The 16371-nt window shown below is 37.0% G+C and overlaps 1 protein-coding gene across 1 annotated transcript in view; it reads right to left on the reverse strand.

Moving 5' to 3' along the window:
- GALNT1 (polypeptide N-acetylgalactosaminyltransferase 1) overlaps positions 1 to 16371 on the reverse strand; it is a 77262-nt gene that overhangs the window by 54438 nt on the left and 6453 nt on the right. Inside the window, exon 2 of the mRNA XM_017511388.2 lies at positions 3373 to 3614. Coding sequence (XP_017366877.1) covers positions 3373 to 3511 — 139 coding nt within the window. The 5' untranslated portion in view covers positions 3512 to 3614. The remainder of the gene's footprint in view (positions 1 to 3372; positions 3615 to 16371) is intronic.

The raw sequence follows: 16371 nt of genomic DNA on the forward strand, positions 1-16371 counted from the left end.
CAGAGTCCATGAACCTCACAACTATTTCTGGGAGAATGATTCATTCTCCTTTCCTCCAGAGGCAATGATGCTATCTCCTACCTCCACACTGTTACTTTCAGGCTACTGCTCCTTTACTCTGTACTTTTGTACAAAACCCACTCCTTTTCTCTGAAACTGATGCCATCAGTGACTGTCAAAACGGTAATAACCTGAGAACGCTCTTTAAGGAGAATCCTTTTCCTCAAAGATATAAAAAATCTGTTTTGATACCACACTGTCTCATCTGCTAAGAATTTGTTCTTTCAAGTATTCCTCCTTTCCCCTAAAGTTTAAACCTCTTCCTCAACATATATAAATAATAATAAATACACAGAAAACAAACTTTGGCTCCATTTCTCCCTTGTAACTACTGTATACTACATGCTTCCCTTCATGCTGAAGCTTCCTAAAGAATAAGCTACATCCCTACTCTTTCTCTGGCATACTGAAGCCAGAATCCAATGACCATTCCCTGAAACAACACTTGCCAAGGTCATGAGAAGCCCCGTCTTAGGTAAAATCTCTGAGCGAACACCACCCTTGTTAGGCTTCTGTGACCCACTCCTTGGGGCTGCCTTTCATTGTACTCTGATGTCCTGGGAAGCCTTCCCTTCCTGCAGTGATCCTTCAGGAGGGGCTCTCCAACAGGGAGTCTGTCTCTTCCAATTCTACACATACCATGCACAGCCTCGTTTATAGACAAGGCTTAAATTACCACATATTTTCTCCATCTCGACCATTCTCTACTGTAGAACATCTCTACCAGCACCTCAAAATTAAATACTCCAAACTCAGGCCGGGTGTGGTTGCTCATGCCTGTAATCCCAGCACTTTGGGAGGCCGAGGCAGGTGGATCACCTGAGGTCAGCATTTCCAGACCACCCTGGCCAACACGGCAAAACCCCATCTCTGCTAAAAATACAAAAATTGGCTGGGTGTGGTGGTGTGTGCCTGTAATCCCAGTTACTGAAGAGGCTGAGGCAGGAGAAACACTTGAACCCAGGAGGCAGAGGTTAGAGTGAGCTGAGATTGCACCATTGCACCCCAACCTGGGTGACAGAACTACACTCCATGTCAAAAATGAAAAAGAGAGAGAGAGAGAAATTCCAAACTCAACTTCATCCATCCACCTTTTCATCAAAGCTGCTCTTCCTCTGAGGAGCATCAATTCATCCAACCATGGAGACATGAAAGCCACCTTAGACTTTTCTATTATTCCGTACATTTGATGGCTCCCAGGTTATGTAAATTCCCTACTTAAATACTTCTGTATATACTCATTTCCTCTCCACCTCCAGTGTCATTTTAGTGTCCGTTTCAAGCTCTTTTCCAAATTTTCAGAACAGTCTCAGACTGATCTCTGCTACCTGCTTCATTCTCTTCCAGTCCACCAGTCACATGACCACGAAAGCATTCTTCCAGAAGTCCAGGTCCAATCAGGCCTTACTCCCTTGTTTAAAATACTTCAGCAGCATGCCACTGTCTACAGATGAAGTCCAAAATCCCTAGCATGCCACAAAAGGCCTTGTGTGACATGGCCTCTGCCACCTCCCAAGCTTCATCCTGTGCTCCTGTTCTGTCGACTCTGTTCTCACTTGCTAATCTTGCATATCCTTCTTTCCTTTGCTTGGAAGGTCTTCCCCTCTCCCAACAAACCTAAAAAACACCTGCTCAAGCTGATACTCAGCTGGAGCATACTTTCTTACTGTACCTTCTCAGACACCCCAGGGCATTCCTTCGTTTCTACTCTTGTCCACATTCCTAAAGTGATGTTTATTATACCAGTGTTTACTATTGTTATTTCTCTTTCATTAGACTGTGAGTTCCCTGAAGGGAGGAATTTTGTCTTATTTTTTTGTTCAACTGTGTATCAACAGCACCTAGTACCTTGCCCAGCACATAGAGAAGTCAAAAAACATTCAAGTGAATCTTCACATGCTACAGACTCTATTCTTTTTCACTGTCAAGCCTTTACGTTTAAGATAGAACACCATGAGCTTATTATAAATGGCAATGAATTAAAGTAGGGTGAGGGGAAATTTATTCCATTCTACTTGGGAAAAGAATACTCAAGTTTCTGACTGGTGAATGGTAATACCTGTTCTTTGATTTAAACACAGGATGGGTACAGCTCTAGCAACAGATAAGGAGGCAACATTTTGTAACCCAACAAAGATACTAAATAGCAGAACTATAAAGTAAATATTATGCAAAATAATGGACTGCCTTTGGATGAAAAATGTATTAAAACTTATGGAAAAGGTGAAAATTTAAGTTAGGAATTAGCCTAGGTATTATTAGAATTCAGTGCGAGCAACTGAGCCTAATTCTAGGCAGGTTTCCCAAGAAGATATAAATAGAACAGTTATATAAGCCCACATATAACAATTACAATTAAGTTGGTACAGTTAACAATACAAATCAATATTTTTTCTATTGTAAATTTTGGGGAACCAAAGGCCTTTCTCATTGTAAAAGTGCAAAAAGTTTAAATGTGGCTATATACTTAAACATGTTGAAAGAGTGATTATTTGTATATAATTCCCAAAAATAGTTGAACTGCTGTACAGCCATGTATTTTATAATCACAGAGAGTTCAGAGCCTGGAACAACTGGATTACTGACTCTTGCAATGTAGTCATTTTCAATATGGTTATTTTTTTTTAAAAAGGGCAACATTTATTTGTTGAATAAAAGGAGCTTAAAACTGAATCTTCCAATGTCCTCTGCCAAAAACATCAGTACTACTTACTACCTCCCTCCTTTATATTTGTGTATTTTCTTTCTTTTCCATACCACATATTGCAATGATCTCACTGCAGCCCCTATTCTATTGCCCAATCTTTTCAAAAGTTTTCCCTAAAAGTGCTAACTGGAGCTATCCACAACATTAACAACAACAAAAACCTCTCCAGATCACATCTATCTATAATAACGTCTTCCCCTTAGGACTGACATGGAAGGGCAGGAGTAATCTCTTTTGATACCTTATAAAGCAATTTTAATGCTCCACTCAACATTTCAGCGTTAGACTAATCTTCCGTAAAATTTTGATACTCCCAACTATGAGATATCCACGTTATTTAGTAAAATAAATAAATAACTTGCAGGAAATTAACTATGCTAAATATTGAACATAAAAGTCAAGTTTAGTAATTCTACACATGATACTTTAATGCTTTTAACTGTTGGAAGAAACCCCTGGAGAACTATAAATATGATCATCATATCTACTATAGGAAGCCAGGGACTCCTGTTAATCTAACAAAAAGTTAAAATTTTATATTATCTAAATTAGTAAAAACTAGTGATACATTGATTAAAACAGCTGTATTATAAAATGTCACTCACCATCCCCAGCAGGAAGTCCTCTCTCCTTTTTTTCATCACATTTGTTGCATTCACTGAAGTAAAGCAGCAGGAACATATCCAAGAGTACCCAAATCAAGGAGGTGGCTAGGACCACCTTGCAGTATGCAAATTTTCTCATGGCACTTTAAGTCAAATGCAAAATTTAAAAATATATATATATAAATATACAAAGATAATGAAAATTATTCCAATCCAGTTTCATCAGAAATCACGTTCATACCCTATAGACAAAGAAAGAAAAAAAGATTAACTTAAAAATTCAGAACCTCAAAAGTGAATTATAAAATTAATTTAATATTATAAACATTAAATAATACGAATTAACTTCATTAAGAATAAGAAATTTCACTATGAAGACTATGTTTGAAAATCAGACTTGGAAAATATTTATAAAATATATGGAGTATCAGGACTATAGAAATAATTCCTACAAATCACTATTCAACAATCCAATAGGAAAATAGGTAAAAGATAAAAACAGGTACTTTGCAGAATGGAAACCTAAATAGCCAATAAACATGTAGAAACATCCTCAATTCCCTACAATTAGGAAATGCAAATTAAAACAACAGTGAGCTACTATTTCACACTCATCAAATACCTGGGTCTTAACTACCTTTCACTCAATTGCTGTATTATGTGTTAAGGCAAAAGCTAAGCTATTAATTACCATAGGGGTTTACGCAACTAGTGATTCCCACTGCATTTCAACTGTCCATATTCAGTACCCGGGCTCAAGAATTAATATAGTTCTCCTTATAGCCTGCACTACAGCAGCTTGCTGGGCTAACCCTCGTTTGTCTTTCACACTGAATCCATTCTAAAACCGCAACAGTCACCAATCATTCAGGAAACAGATTTGTGAAAAGCATAATGGAAAAGAAAAGTATATGTCATAAGATCTGACATCTAGTCTTGGCTCTGACAATAATTTTATACACTTCCCTGATTTTTAGTTTCTATTTCCCACCCTGCTACCTCCCTTTATTCTGTTACACCATCGTGAGAAAATGACTAGAGGAACTGTTACCAATTTTGAAAAGTCATTTGGGATAGTTTGAGCATGGGTGTCTTGAGCACAGGGAATTTATCTTGGAACATGCGGAAGCAGCCTGAGGGGACCTGAGAAAGGTAGAGAATCTCCCGCTCAGCAGCTGACTCTGAGGCTCAAAGCCTGTGTCACTGAAGACCAGGAGAGATATAAACCAAGTGCATTCCTATGAAGGGGAGCAAGGAAACACAGTTTGCACTGTGTCCATGCTGAAAGCTACAAATGCAGACGCCCTGGAAGGACCAGAGTGTGGGCAAAGCAGCAGCTTTTTACAAGGGCAACTTTATGCCGTGGTGGCCAGTGGAGACGCACTCACCTGAACAATTCAGGGCAGGCCTGTACTTAACCCATGAAATATATACAGCAGTTCTTGCCCGCTTCACAAAGTTGCTAGAGAGCAACCTGAGAAAACACTAAGTGATACGTATAAAGTTATTATTTATGCTCATCTCTCTAGAGACTTTGATCTCTTGCCTATATTCCTCCTTTCACCAAACCAATACTCCTTGACTGCAAGATGAGAATAAGGATGCTACAAGATTAGAACAAGGATGCTACTTGACTGCAAGAAGAGAACAAGGATGTTCTTAGCTCAAAATCATGTTCACTCAATACCTGATACTGGGTGACCTGCAGTGAGCAACTACTGATAACCATGGTAACTGAGGTGAGGTGAGAGCTTAACGCATTATGTCATGGAACAACAGTTCTCACCAGATAAACTATATATGTACATTTATATTTTGTGTTATTTCACATGAAAAGCTGCCTCTTTTGGTCACTGGTAAAGCAGTCTGATTGATGGAGCAATATTTGAATTTCAAATGTGGTTTTATGGTCTCTAAAATCCTATTTTTAAAATATGCCTGCAAGAATAGATAAATGTAAATATAACTTTGCATCTACTTCTACTTAAGTTTTGCAAGGGTGCACAATTAGCTTTAAAAATTGAAGGTGAAGTGCAGTGAAGGAGGACTGTTTGGAAGAAGAGGGCTGTGTGGCACACCCTATGTGGGGTATGGGGAGAAAGGAAGATAAAGGAGAGGCAAAAATGATTCCCAGATTTAAGGCCAAGGTAACTAGATAGATGGATGATGGCAATGCAATAATGAAAGGAAATACGAACTAAATCATGAGTTGAGTTAGTTCACCCTGAATGTGAGGGGCCTCATGTCAAGGTGTCAACAGGCAGTCAGGGGAGTAGCTGGGTCTGATGTCAAAAGGCAGGTTTGTTAAGCATACATACACAAGCAGCAGCTGGGGTCAGCAGAGCAGACGAGATGGCTGAGGAAGAAGGTAGAGAGAAAAAAGGGGGCTGAAACTCCAGGAAACCCATAACCTTCCACATATTGCAGAATACAGTCCCCTATGAGAAAAGCATGAGGAGAGAAGTCAGAGGAAGGAAGGAGTATGGATAAACAATGTACGATCCTCTAGGAGGCTGAGATAATAAAGAAAGAATGTCCATAGGGTTTGGCTTAGGACGAGGCCACTGGTAATTTGGGGTTCCTATTACTTGTTCCCCACAAGGAAATGAGGTCATAGAAGGCTTGCTCATCTCTACAAGCTTCAGAGTAGACTCTTAGAAAATGTCTTCTAAATGAAGAAAGAAAGAAAAGGACAAAATGCCACAAGAGATGTTTCTTTGAGATTCATTTAAAACAGCATAACTGTATCAGGAAGAAATCTGGAAGAGTAAATAACATGTAAGGAACTTGATTTTTTTTTTTACTCTGTTGTTTATGTTCAAGAAAAAATAAAGCTACTTATATGTCTTTAGAAAATGGAAGATAAAGTTCCATGTATGCTGCATCCAGTGTTTGCAATTGTCCTCAAATATATAAGATGTAAAATAATGAAAAAACATTTATTTAAATATGGCAGATAATTTTTCTTTCTAAAGAGTTGTTTAAAAGATTGCTAATTTGCACTATACATTGCAGGTAAGATTCTAATTTTCATATGTAAGTAAATAAACAATTATTATTTCAGTTTATTTAATGAAAGCTAGTACAATGTATTTAATGAAAGAATTGCTACCTTTATTGCCACCATTATTGTAAAGTTATTCCTTATTCTCCATTACTAAGCACCTTTTGTGTGTCCTCCACTGTCCGTGAAATGAAGGATACAATGAAAACCAAGTGCTTGTTCCAAAGGCACACAAAGCTCAGTAGAAGAACAATCAGCAGGTGGGGAAGACAGTCAGAGCTGAAGAGAATTGTCCAACAACAAATTTCGGTCCTTTAAGAAATTATAGGACATCAAACCCTAAAATAATAAAGTAAAAAATGTCTTCAGACTTCATTATTTGACCCAAGAAATTCAAGGCAAATTTTATATTTTTTTATACAGCATTTTTCATTACTAGAAAAAATTAACATATTACAAAAACCAGACTTTTAAAATTATATTTTGAAGTTTTTTTCCTCAAGGTAAAGTGGTAGGGGTGTTTTCTTTATAAAAATAGTTATAGTGCAAAATTATTAATGCATTAAGTCACAAATCTTTTTTTACGTTCATAATGATAGCCATTAATAAGTAATATTAACATGATGCCCTCATTCAAAAAGATTAGCCATAATCTAGGAGGCCTTGAAAAGGAATTTTACATTTGGCCCAGAGACCTTTAATAAGGTTTAGGAAACAGAAGTAGTTTAAAAAATGAACATCCCACATTTTCCAGAGACTATTAGTGTTGCCTTCACCTAAGCAACTTCCCACTCTTCCAGGAGGAGAAGACTGACAACAACATCTCGGAATCTTCAGCATAGCAAAAGCACTGTCTGTCACAACAGACAACATTATTGGTGACAACAGCATACCAGTGAGTGCTAATCTTCGCACTAAGCCAAGCCCCGCTTTCTACAAAAGACCCACACGTATATAGTCCCTTGTTATGGAGAAAGAATAGTTTTTTTCAATAGTCCCAGAACAACTAGACATCCATATACAATAAAAACACAAATATTGGCCCATTTCCTATACCACATACAAATGTTAACTTAAATTTTAACTTAAATTAACTTAGATCTGGAATAAAACACAGAATAAAATCTTTTGAGACCTTGGCTTAGACAAAGATTCCCTAGATAGAACAAAAAAGCACAAACCATTAAAAAAATAGGCTTTCTAATTAATCTTCAAAAGACATCATTAAGAAGACATCTGTTTATGCTCAAGTGACAAACCTTTATTGATTAAATTTAAAATTCCAACTTTAAAAGAAAATAAAAAACCAAGTCACAAATTTGGGAGAAAATATTTATAAATTACATATCTGATAAATAACCTGTATCCAGAATACATAAAAAAAAACTTTCAAGACACAATAAGAAAACAATCCCGTAAAATGGGCAAAAGGTCCAAACCGTCACTTCACCAAAAAAGCCAAACACATTTTCAGACAACAAATTGGGCACATGAAAAGAAGTTCAACATCAAATTATAACCACAATGAAATATCACTATGAACTGATTAAAACGGCTAAAAGAAAAAAGAGAAATAACAAGTGCTGGAAAGGAATTGGAGCAACTGGAACTCTAATATATTGCCAGTGGGAATGCAAAATGGTACAGCCTCTCTCGAAAATAGTTGTTTCTCTCCATAAGAATCTGTAATCTCATTCCTAGCTATTTACTCAGGAGAAAGGAAAACATATCTACACAAAGCCCTGTATGCAAATCTGTATAGCAGCTTACTTATAATCATTGATATCTGGAAACAATCCAAAAGTCTATCATCTGATGAACAGATAAACATATTTACTACATTTACACAATGAAACACCACCTAGCAACCAGCAATAAATCAGACCAGTGGCTGCCAAAAGCTGAAAAAGGAGTAGGGGATTGCGCATAAATGAATCTGTGGCAATGAAAACATTCCATAACTTTCTTGGGGTGGTGGTCATACAACTGTGTCCCCTGTACAAACTTATAAAACTGCCCTCAAATGATGAATTTTACTGTATATAAATTTAATCTCAATCAACTTAAATATGGGAGACAAATAAAAAATATATATATATAAATAAAATTGGATTTCTTGTTTTAAAAAATAAATAAATAAATATGGGGGAAGGGATACCCCAAAGAAACAATGCCACTTTTACAAAGAGAGAAATTGTTTTATGTTTTCCCAAATGACACATACCAGAATTCATTTTGGAAGTAACTAAAAGTTATTTATTTTGTCCCAACCATAGTAGGTTAAAACCTTCCACTTGAAATGCATTTAACTACTTATTTTTAAAGTTGTAAAATTAGAGTTAACATCATAGTATAGTGATTAATTACAGATGCTTCTTGACTTATGATGGGGTTACGTACCAATAAACTCATAAGTTGAAAACATCTTAAGTTGAAAGTTGAAGATGCCTTTAATACAACTAACCAACAGAACATCATAGCTTAGCCTTGCCTATCTTAAATGTGCTCAGAACACTTGCATTAGCCTATGGTTGTGCAAAATCATCTAACAAAAAGCTTATTTTACAATAAAGTGTTGAATATCTTATGCAATTTACTAAGTACCATACATTACATATAAATTGTGCTGGTTTCACACTCTCATAAAGTCAAAAAATCTTAAGTTAAACCATCATAAGTCAGGGCCCATTTGCGTATCAGTAAACTTTTGATCCAATTCTTCTTCTTTTTTTTAAGAGACAGGGTCTCACTTTGTTACCCAGGTTGGTATTCAACTCCTGGTCTCAAGTGATCCGCCCACCTTGGCCTCCCAAACTGCTGGGATTACAGGTGTGTGCCACCACACCCAATCTTGATCCTTTCTTAATATCATGTCAAATTTTCCCAAAGATTCATCAGCATTTTCTAGGAACAAATGATTTTTCTCCTATCCCTCATATTTCTAACTAAAGCTCTCCAGAAATTTTGAGAGAATCTCAGCTCGATAGTAACTTTCTGAGAAAACTAAACTTCATTCTCTTTGATCCAAGCTTTACTCATCTCTCCCGAGAACACAGCATTCTCCCAGCCACCCAGAGCTAGGATCACTAGTTTTGCATCATACTAACCAGATAGAGGTATTATATATGAGACCCTTCAACAGATCTATTCATTTAATTAACAGCTAGAATTTCTGCCAGGAAAACTAAAAGACTTAAAAAGACAAGTGTTATCCTCTAATACAATAAAGAGAGACTAGATTATTTTATTAATTTTATATTCTATTTGCTCTATTTCTAAAACAGAACTACAATCAAACAATGCATTCATTCACTTAATAATTCATTCAATCACTCAAACAGTAAATGTAAGGAATGTGTCAAATGCAGGAAATACAAGGGTGAACAAAAGGCACACAATCCTTGAGTTTATGAAGTTCAGAGTTGGCTCCAGGGGAACAGACATTAATCAATCATATAAATGTGAAATTCCAAATGTGATAACTGCTTTGAAAGAAGGTACACAGCTCTACACACATCTATAATAGAGAGATTTGACTTTGTCAAAAAGACTTCCCTAACAAAGATGTGGTTTGAGGGGAAAGTAAGCATTACAGACAGTGAAGAGCAAAGGCTCTATAGCAAGAAGGAGCCCAACACTGAAAAGCTAGGAAACTGAAAAAAAAAGGAAACTGTGATGTGAGATGAAGCTGGAGATGACAAAAGTTGGAAGTTTCAAGGGATATGATGGGACAAACTCAATCCTAGCTTGTACAACTAGATAGAGAATGGTGTCAATCATGGAAATGGCGATCAGTGAAAAAGGACCAATTTTTGGAGGGGAGAAGAAGATGGGAACAAACCTAAGTGTGATTTTGGGTATGTTGAGTAGGAGGTGCCTTTGATACCTTCAAGGAGAGATGCTACCATGGATACTTGGATACGCACTCCAGGGCTCAAGGGAGAGGCCTGAGGTAAAGATATCCAGACAGAAGCCCTTGACTTATGCTAGTCTGTGATGACAGATAGACTAAAAGAAACACATAAAATAATTTTTGTGTCATTTAATGTCCTCCCAGAGTGTGGGCTGGACTTAATGACTTGCTTCTAACCAACAGACTACGATGGAGGTGAAGACTGTGTCATTAAACACTCTATGGCCTCCTCCTAGCTCTCTCTCAGATCATACTCTGGGGAAGTCAGTGCCATGTCAGAAGGATGCTTAAGCACTCCTATGGGGAGCTCCACACAGTAAGAAACTGAAGCCTCCGGCTTACAACCAACATTATAGTGCCAGGCATGGAAGTGAGACCCTCTTGAAAGCAGCCCCAGGCAAGCCTTCAGATGACAGCAGCTCCACCTGACATCTTGAATACAACCTCATGAAACATCCTGAGCCAATACCCTGCTAAGCTGCTTGATACAGCTTGGCTTTGTGTCCCCACCCAAATCTCATGTTGAACTGTAATCCTCAGTACTGGGGAAGGGACCTAGGGAGACGTAACTGGATCAAGGGGGCAGATTTCCCCCTGGTTGTTCTCATAATAGTGAATGAGTTCTTCGGAGACCTGATGGTTTAAAAGTGTGTGGCAGTTCCCCCAACTCTCTCTCCTACTCCACCATGGTAACTTTCCCTTTACCTTCTGCCATGATTGCAAGTTTCCTGAAGCCTCCTTGTCATGCTTCCAGTTAAGCCTGTGGAACTGTGAGTCAATTAAACCTCTTTTCTTCATAAATTACCCAGTCTTAGGTAGTTCTTCATAACAGTGTAAAAACAAACTAATATACTGCTCTTCCATTCCTGACCCACAGAAACTATCAGATAACTGTTCATTACTTAAAGCCATTAAACTTATAGGTAATTCATTACTCAGCAACAGAAAATTTCAACAGCAAACTAAGACTAGAAAGGAAATTCTTTAACCTACAATAAACATCATATTTAATGATGGAACTTCAGTTAAAACAAGGCAAGTTATGTATCCTCACTTCAATTTGACACTGTACTGAAGGTCTAAGCAACAGACAAGAAAATGAATTAAGGATTGGGGGAAAAAAAAGAAAATTATCATCTGCAGATAGTATAATTTCTACACAGAAATTATTAAAGAATCCATAAACCATTAGAGCTAATTATTAATTTCATCAAGGTGGACGAATACAAGATGAACATATAACATCAGTCGTGCTCTTATATGGTAGTAATAAAAAATTAGAATATATAAAATAAAGCAAACCACATTCAAAATAGCTATGAAAACCCAAAGGTATTCGGGAATCCATTTAACAAAACAGGTACAAGAGGTGAAGAAAACTGTGGAGTTTTATTGACGGATATTAAAGAACAATTAATTAATGAATAGATATACCACATTCAGGGAAAAGGAATACAAGGTTCTTCCCAAAATTAATCTATAAATTCAATATAATTCTGATCAAAACCCAAATGAGGCTTTGGGGACTGGTTTAATTTATTCATTTACTTATTTATTTTGAGACATAGTCTCACTCTGTCACCCATGATGGAGTGCAGTAGTGCGATCCTGGCTCACTGCAACCTTTATCTCCTCGGTTCAAGCAATTCTCCTACCTTAACTTCCCAAGTAGCTGGGACTACAGGCCTGTGCCACCATGTCCGCCTAATTTTTGTATTTTTAGTAGAGACAGGGTTTCACCATGTTGGCCAGGCTGGTCTCTAACTCCATACTTCAAGTAATATGCCTGCCTCAGCCTTCCAAAGTGCTAGGATTACTAGTGTGAGCCACCACGCCTGGCCTGGACTGGATTTTATAATAAAGCAGAAATACCTAAACCATGTGGTACCCTCAAGACAAATCCACCCAAGTGTGAAAAACTAGAAAGACGCTACTACAAAGAAAATTGGTACAGGAACAATTGGCTGTCCATATAATTAAAAAATAAACTTGGATCCTACCTTATAGCAATACAAAAGTGAATCTGTGGAAAAATAACTGAAGCCAAAATTGTCAAAACCAAGTGGCAGCTATTCTGGCCTACCCCTACTGGCCAAAGTGAGTACGGCTCCAGTCCTGTAGGCTTCAATTTATATTCCCTGCTTCCTACAAAGTGTTCAGCTCAACACTTCTGCCCCAGTTTTTGACTTGTCAAGTGATTACTCATCAAAATTTAACACTGAGAAGCCTCATTCACTAGCCAAAGAAAAAGAAGAATCAATTTTCAGGTCTTATTCGACGTATTTAACAAAAATTAGCAAAAAAAAAAAAAAAAAANAAAAAAAAAAAAAAAAATCAATCTAAAATTCCTGCCCAGATTGATGTCCACATTCCATAAAAATCTGGATATCCTCTTTCTCTAGTTATTTCCCAGGTGTTATCTCAAGTTTAGAGGTCAGAACAAGCTTTTCTGGGGTAGTCATAATGTACATAAACTCCTACAAAATTTATTGGCTCAAATGTTTAAATTTAGGGAATACACTGTTTAGTGTCTTGAGTGGAATGTCTGTTTCTAAGACAATGAACTGACTTCCAGCAATACCTTTAAAAGTTTGTGTTTTCCTGATTGTGTAATGTATGTTCAAAGCAAAGAACCTGGCAAACAGAGAAGCAAAAGGTACAAACTACCTACAAATTTGCATTCCAATTAAATACCAATGGGTTAAATGCCCTTCCAATCATTCAGAATAGTAGATTAAGTGTTATGTTTTAAACTAAGTTTGTAATATCTATTTTGACTCAAATACTTTATGTCTTAAATGTCCTTATGAGATGAAGGGAAGGAGATGGATGTGACCGTAAATTGGTAGGACAGCTGATCATGCTATATTTTAATTTTTAACAGATAATATGCTCAAGAGACATTTCTAACCCCTCTTCCCACCTCAGCCATGTCTCAGTGCCATGTCTTAGGCAACATCATGACATCTTAGTGTTAACATCAAAACAGCCCTGATACCCACACAAAGGTGTGACAAAATGCCACACATATTGTTTTATACTTAATATATAACCAATGCAAACGAAGGTGGCTGCCTGGCTCATGATTCTCACCCTTAACCTCCCCTTCCTTTCCCCTCCCCGAAGGGTTTCTTGTGGTAACAGATCCAGTTGCCTGGCCACAGTATAGTTAAATGACCCAGCCAGGCCAACCACAGGACCTGACTTCTTGGCCTCTTGAGTCACAGAGTGGGAAGGCTGTGCTCTAGGTCTGCACTCAGTCACACTGCCGCCAACATGGAGAAGGCCACTTACAGCTAAAACGAACAAGGCTAAGCAGGGGCATACAGATGACAGGCAGAGCGCCCTGACAGTGACCAAATCCCTGATTCTTCCTTGGCTTTTGTGACCACCGAGGAATCCTTCCACTAGGCCCCTTTTCTGTGTAAGAAAGTCTGAAGTGGGTTCCCAACACAACCAGAATGCTTGGGGAAGCAGGGAAGAGGGGACTATAGGTAAAAATCAGCAGCTTCTAGTCTGCTGATGAATTTCCCCTCTGTGGGTCGTAATTATATTATGAGACAGACGACACTATTTGAAAAGATACTTTTTAATGCTCCAAATCACAAAAACTTATAAAATGTCAAAAGAGTACATATACAATGCATTATAGAAATGAATGATCACAACACACATCTCCATCACCTAGTTTAACAATAAGAACATGACTTTTAAAGTTCCCTCTCAAATCCCATCTCTTCCCCAACTCTTCAAAGGCAATCCCTATTCTTAACTTACAGTCCTTCCTTGTCCTGATAATTTAACCTCGTGGGTACCTTTAACAATGCCTTGTTTGAACTTGACTGTTTTTGAACTGCTTGTACGTGGAAAAACCTGACTTGCTTTTTTCTAACACCATTCCTGAGATACATCGATATGCTGCATGTAGCTGTTGCCTATTCCATTTCACTATTAAATAACTGAATAGTATTCCACTGGCTTAGCAAACCATTTCTCCACTCTACTCTTAATGGGCATTTGATTTCTTCCTAGGTTTCCATTATCACAAGCAATACTGCTATGACCATTCCTGTCCGTTTACTAGTACTTATGTGCAAGAGTATTTATTTAGAGAAGAGGTCAGTAAATATTTTCTGCAAAGGGCAAGATGATAAAGATTTTAGGCTTTTTGAGCCACGAAATGTCTGCTGCAACTTTAGTACTGTACCATGAAAGCATCCATAAAAGGTATGTAAATAAGTATGACAATATTCCAAGCTTATTTTTGGACACCAAAACTTGAATTTCATATAATTTTCACATTATAAATTACAAAATATTATTATTCTTTTCCCAACCACTTAAAAATGTTAAAAACCATTCTTAACTCATGAGTCATCACACTGACCCCTGATCTAAAGTATATACCTACAGTTTTAGGTCACAAAGTATGCATATTTTCAATATGATCAAGTATCACCAATTTGCTTTCTCAGGTGGTTAAAACCACTCACCAGATATGAACTGTTACATCACTAGATGTGGTGGATATGATGTATCGTTGACAACACATTATTGTCAGACTTTTTTGACAATCTGATGTGTCTGTAATTGGTATCTTAATATAGTTTTAATTTGTATTTCCCCACCATATCTGACATTACTGATCATTCCATTTCCTCTTCTCTAATGTGCCTATTGAAGTTTGGTCCACTGCTCTACTAGATGTGTTGTTTTGTGTTTTTCTTGTTAGTTTGTAAAGATCTAATGTAGCCTTGTGTGAGTTAAATGTACTGCAATATCTTTTCCCAGGGTTTTGGAGACAGGGTGTCCCTCTGTTGCCCAGGCTAAAGTGCAATTGGCACAATCATGCCTCGTCGAAGCCTCAACCTCCTGGGCTCAACGAATCCTTCCCACTTCAGCCTCCCAAGAAGTTAGGACTATGGAATACACCATCATGCCCACCTAATTTTTGTATTCTTTTGTAGAGAGAGGGTTTCCCCATATTGGCCAGGCTGGTCTCGTACTCCTGGGCTCATGCAATCCTTCCACCTCAGCCTCCCAAAGTGCTGGGGTTATAGGTGTGAGCCACCGTGCCCAGTCCTTTTCTCAATTTATAGTTTACGTTCTTAATAAAAAAGAAGTACGTTTGTCTGGGCATGGTGGCTAACACTTACAGTCCCAACACTTTGGGAAGCCAAAGTGGAAGGACTGCTTGAGGCCAGAAGTTCAAGACCAATCTAGGCAACAGAGGAAGACCCCTTATTTAAAAAAAAAAAAAAAAAAAAAAAAAAAAAAAAAAAAAAAAAAAAAAAAAAAAAAAAAAAAAAAAAAAAAAAAAAAAAAAGGAGCATCTTTTATGGTTCACATTTTCTATGTCTTAAGAAAATCTTCTCTATCTAGAAATCATTACAAACAATGTTTTAATGTCTAAAAATGTTAAAGGTTTGCTTTTCCCATTTAAGTAAGGATTCAATGTCATTCCCACCTATGTGTATAACAAGTTGTCCAAAAACTATTTACGGAAAACTCTCTCTAAAGGAGTGTGATACCACCTTGTCATAAGCCAAGTTTCTGGGTTTCCATATTCTCTTCTATTGATCTATCTCTTCCTATACTATACTGTTGTCTTAACTTTCATAGCTTTATACTAATTCTTTGTATTTGGTAAAACAAGTCTTCTCACCTATCACAACTTTTTCAGGAGTGCCTTGGCTACTGTTAAGTCTTCCTCAAAAAATTTAGAATCAACTTTTTAACCCAAAAATAAAAGTTACCATATTCTGACTAGACTGAAATAAATATATAAATAACTGGAGAGATCTGCTATCGTTCCAATAGAGTCTTCGAATCTATAAAAAATATTATCTCTCTCCATTTACTTAGATCTTTCTTAACATCTTCCAATAAAATTTTATCATTTTCTTTTAAAGGTTTAACATAAATTTTTTTGCAAAGTACCTGTTACTTTATATTTTTTCCTGCCTGAAATGGTATCATTTTGTTTATTGCTGGTTTACAGAAATGAACCTGATTTTTTATTGATTGATTTTAAATTCAGCTACCTTGCAAAGATTTCTAGAATTAATATCATATAGAACAA

Source organism: Cebus imitator, unplaced genomic scaffold (genome assembly GCF_001604975.1).
Source record: "Cebus imitator isolate Cc_AM_T3 unplaced genomic scaffold, Cebus_imitator-1.0 Scaffold448, whole genome shotgun sequence".
Taxonomy (NCBI): Eukaryota; Metazoa; Chordata; class Mammalia; order Primates; family Cebidae; genus Cebus; species Cebus imitator.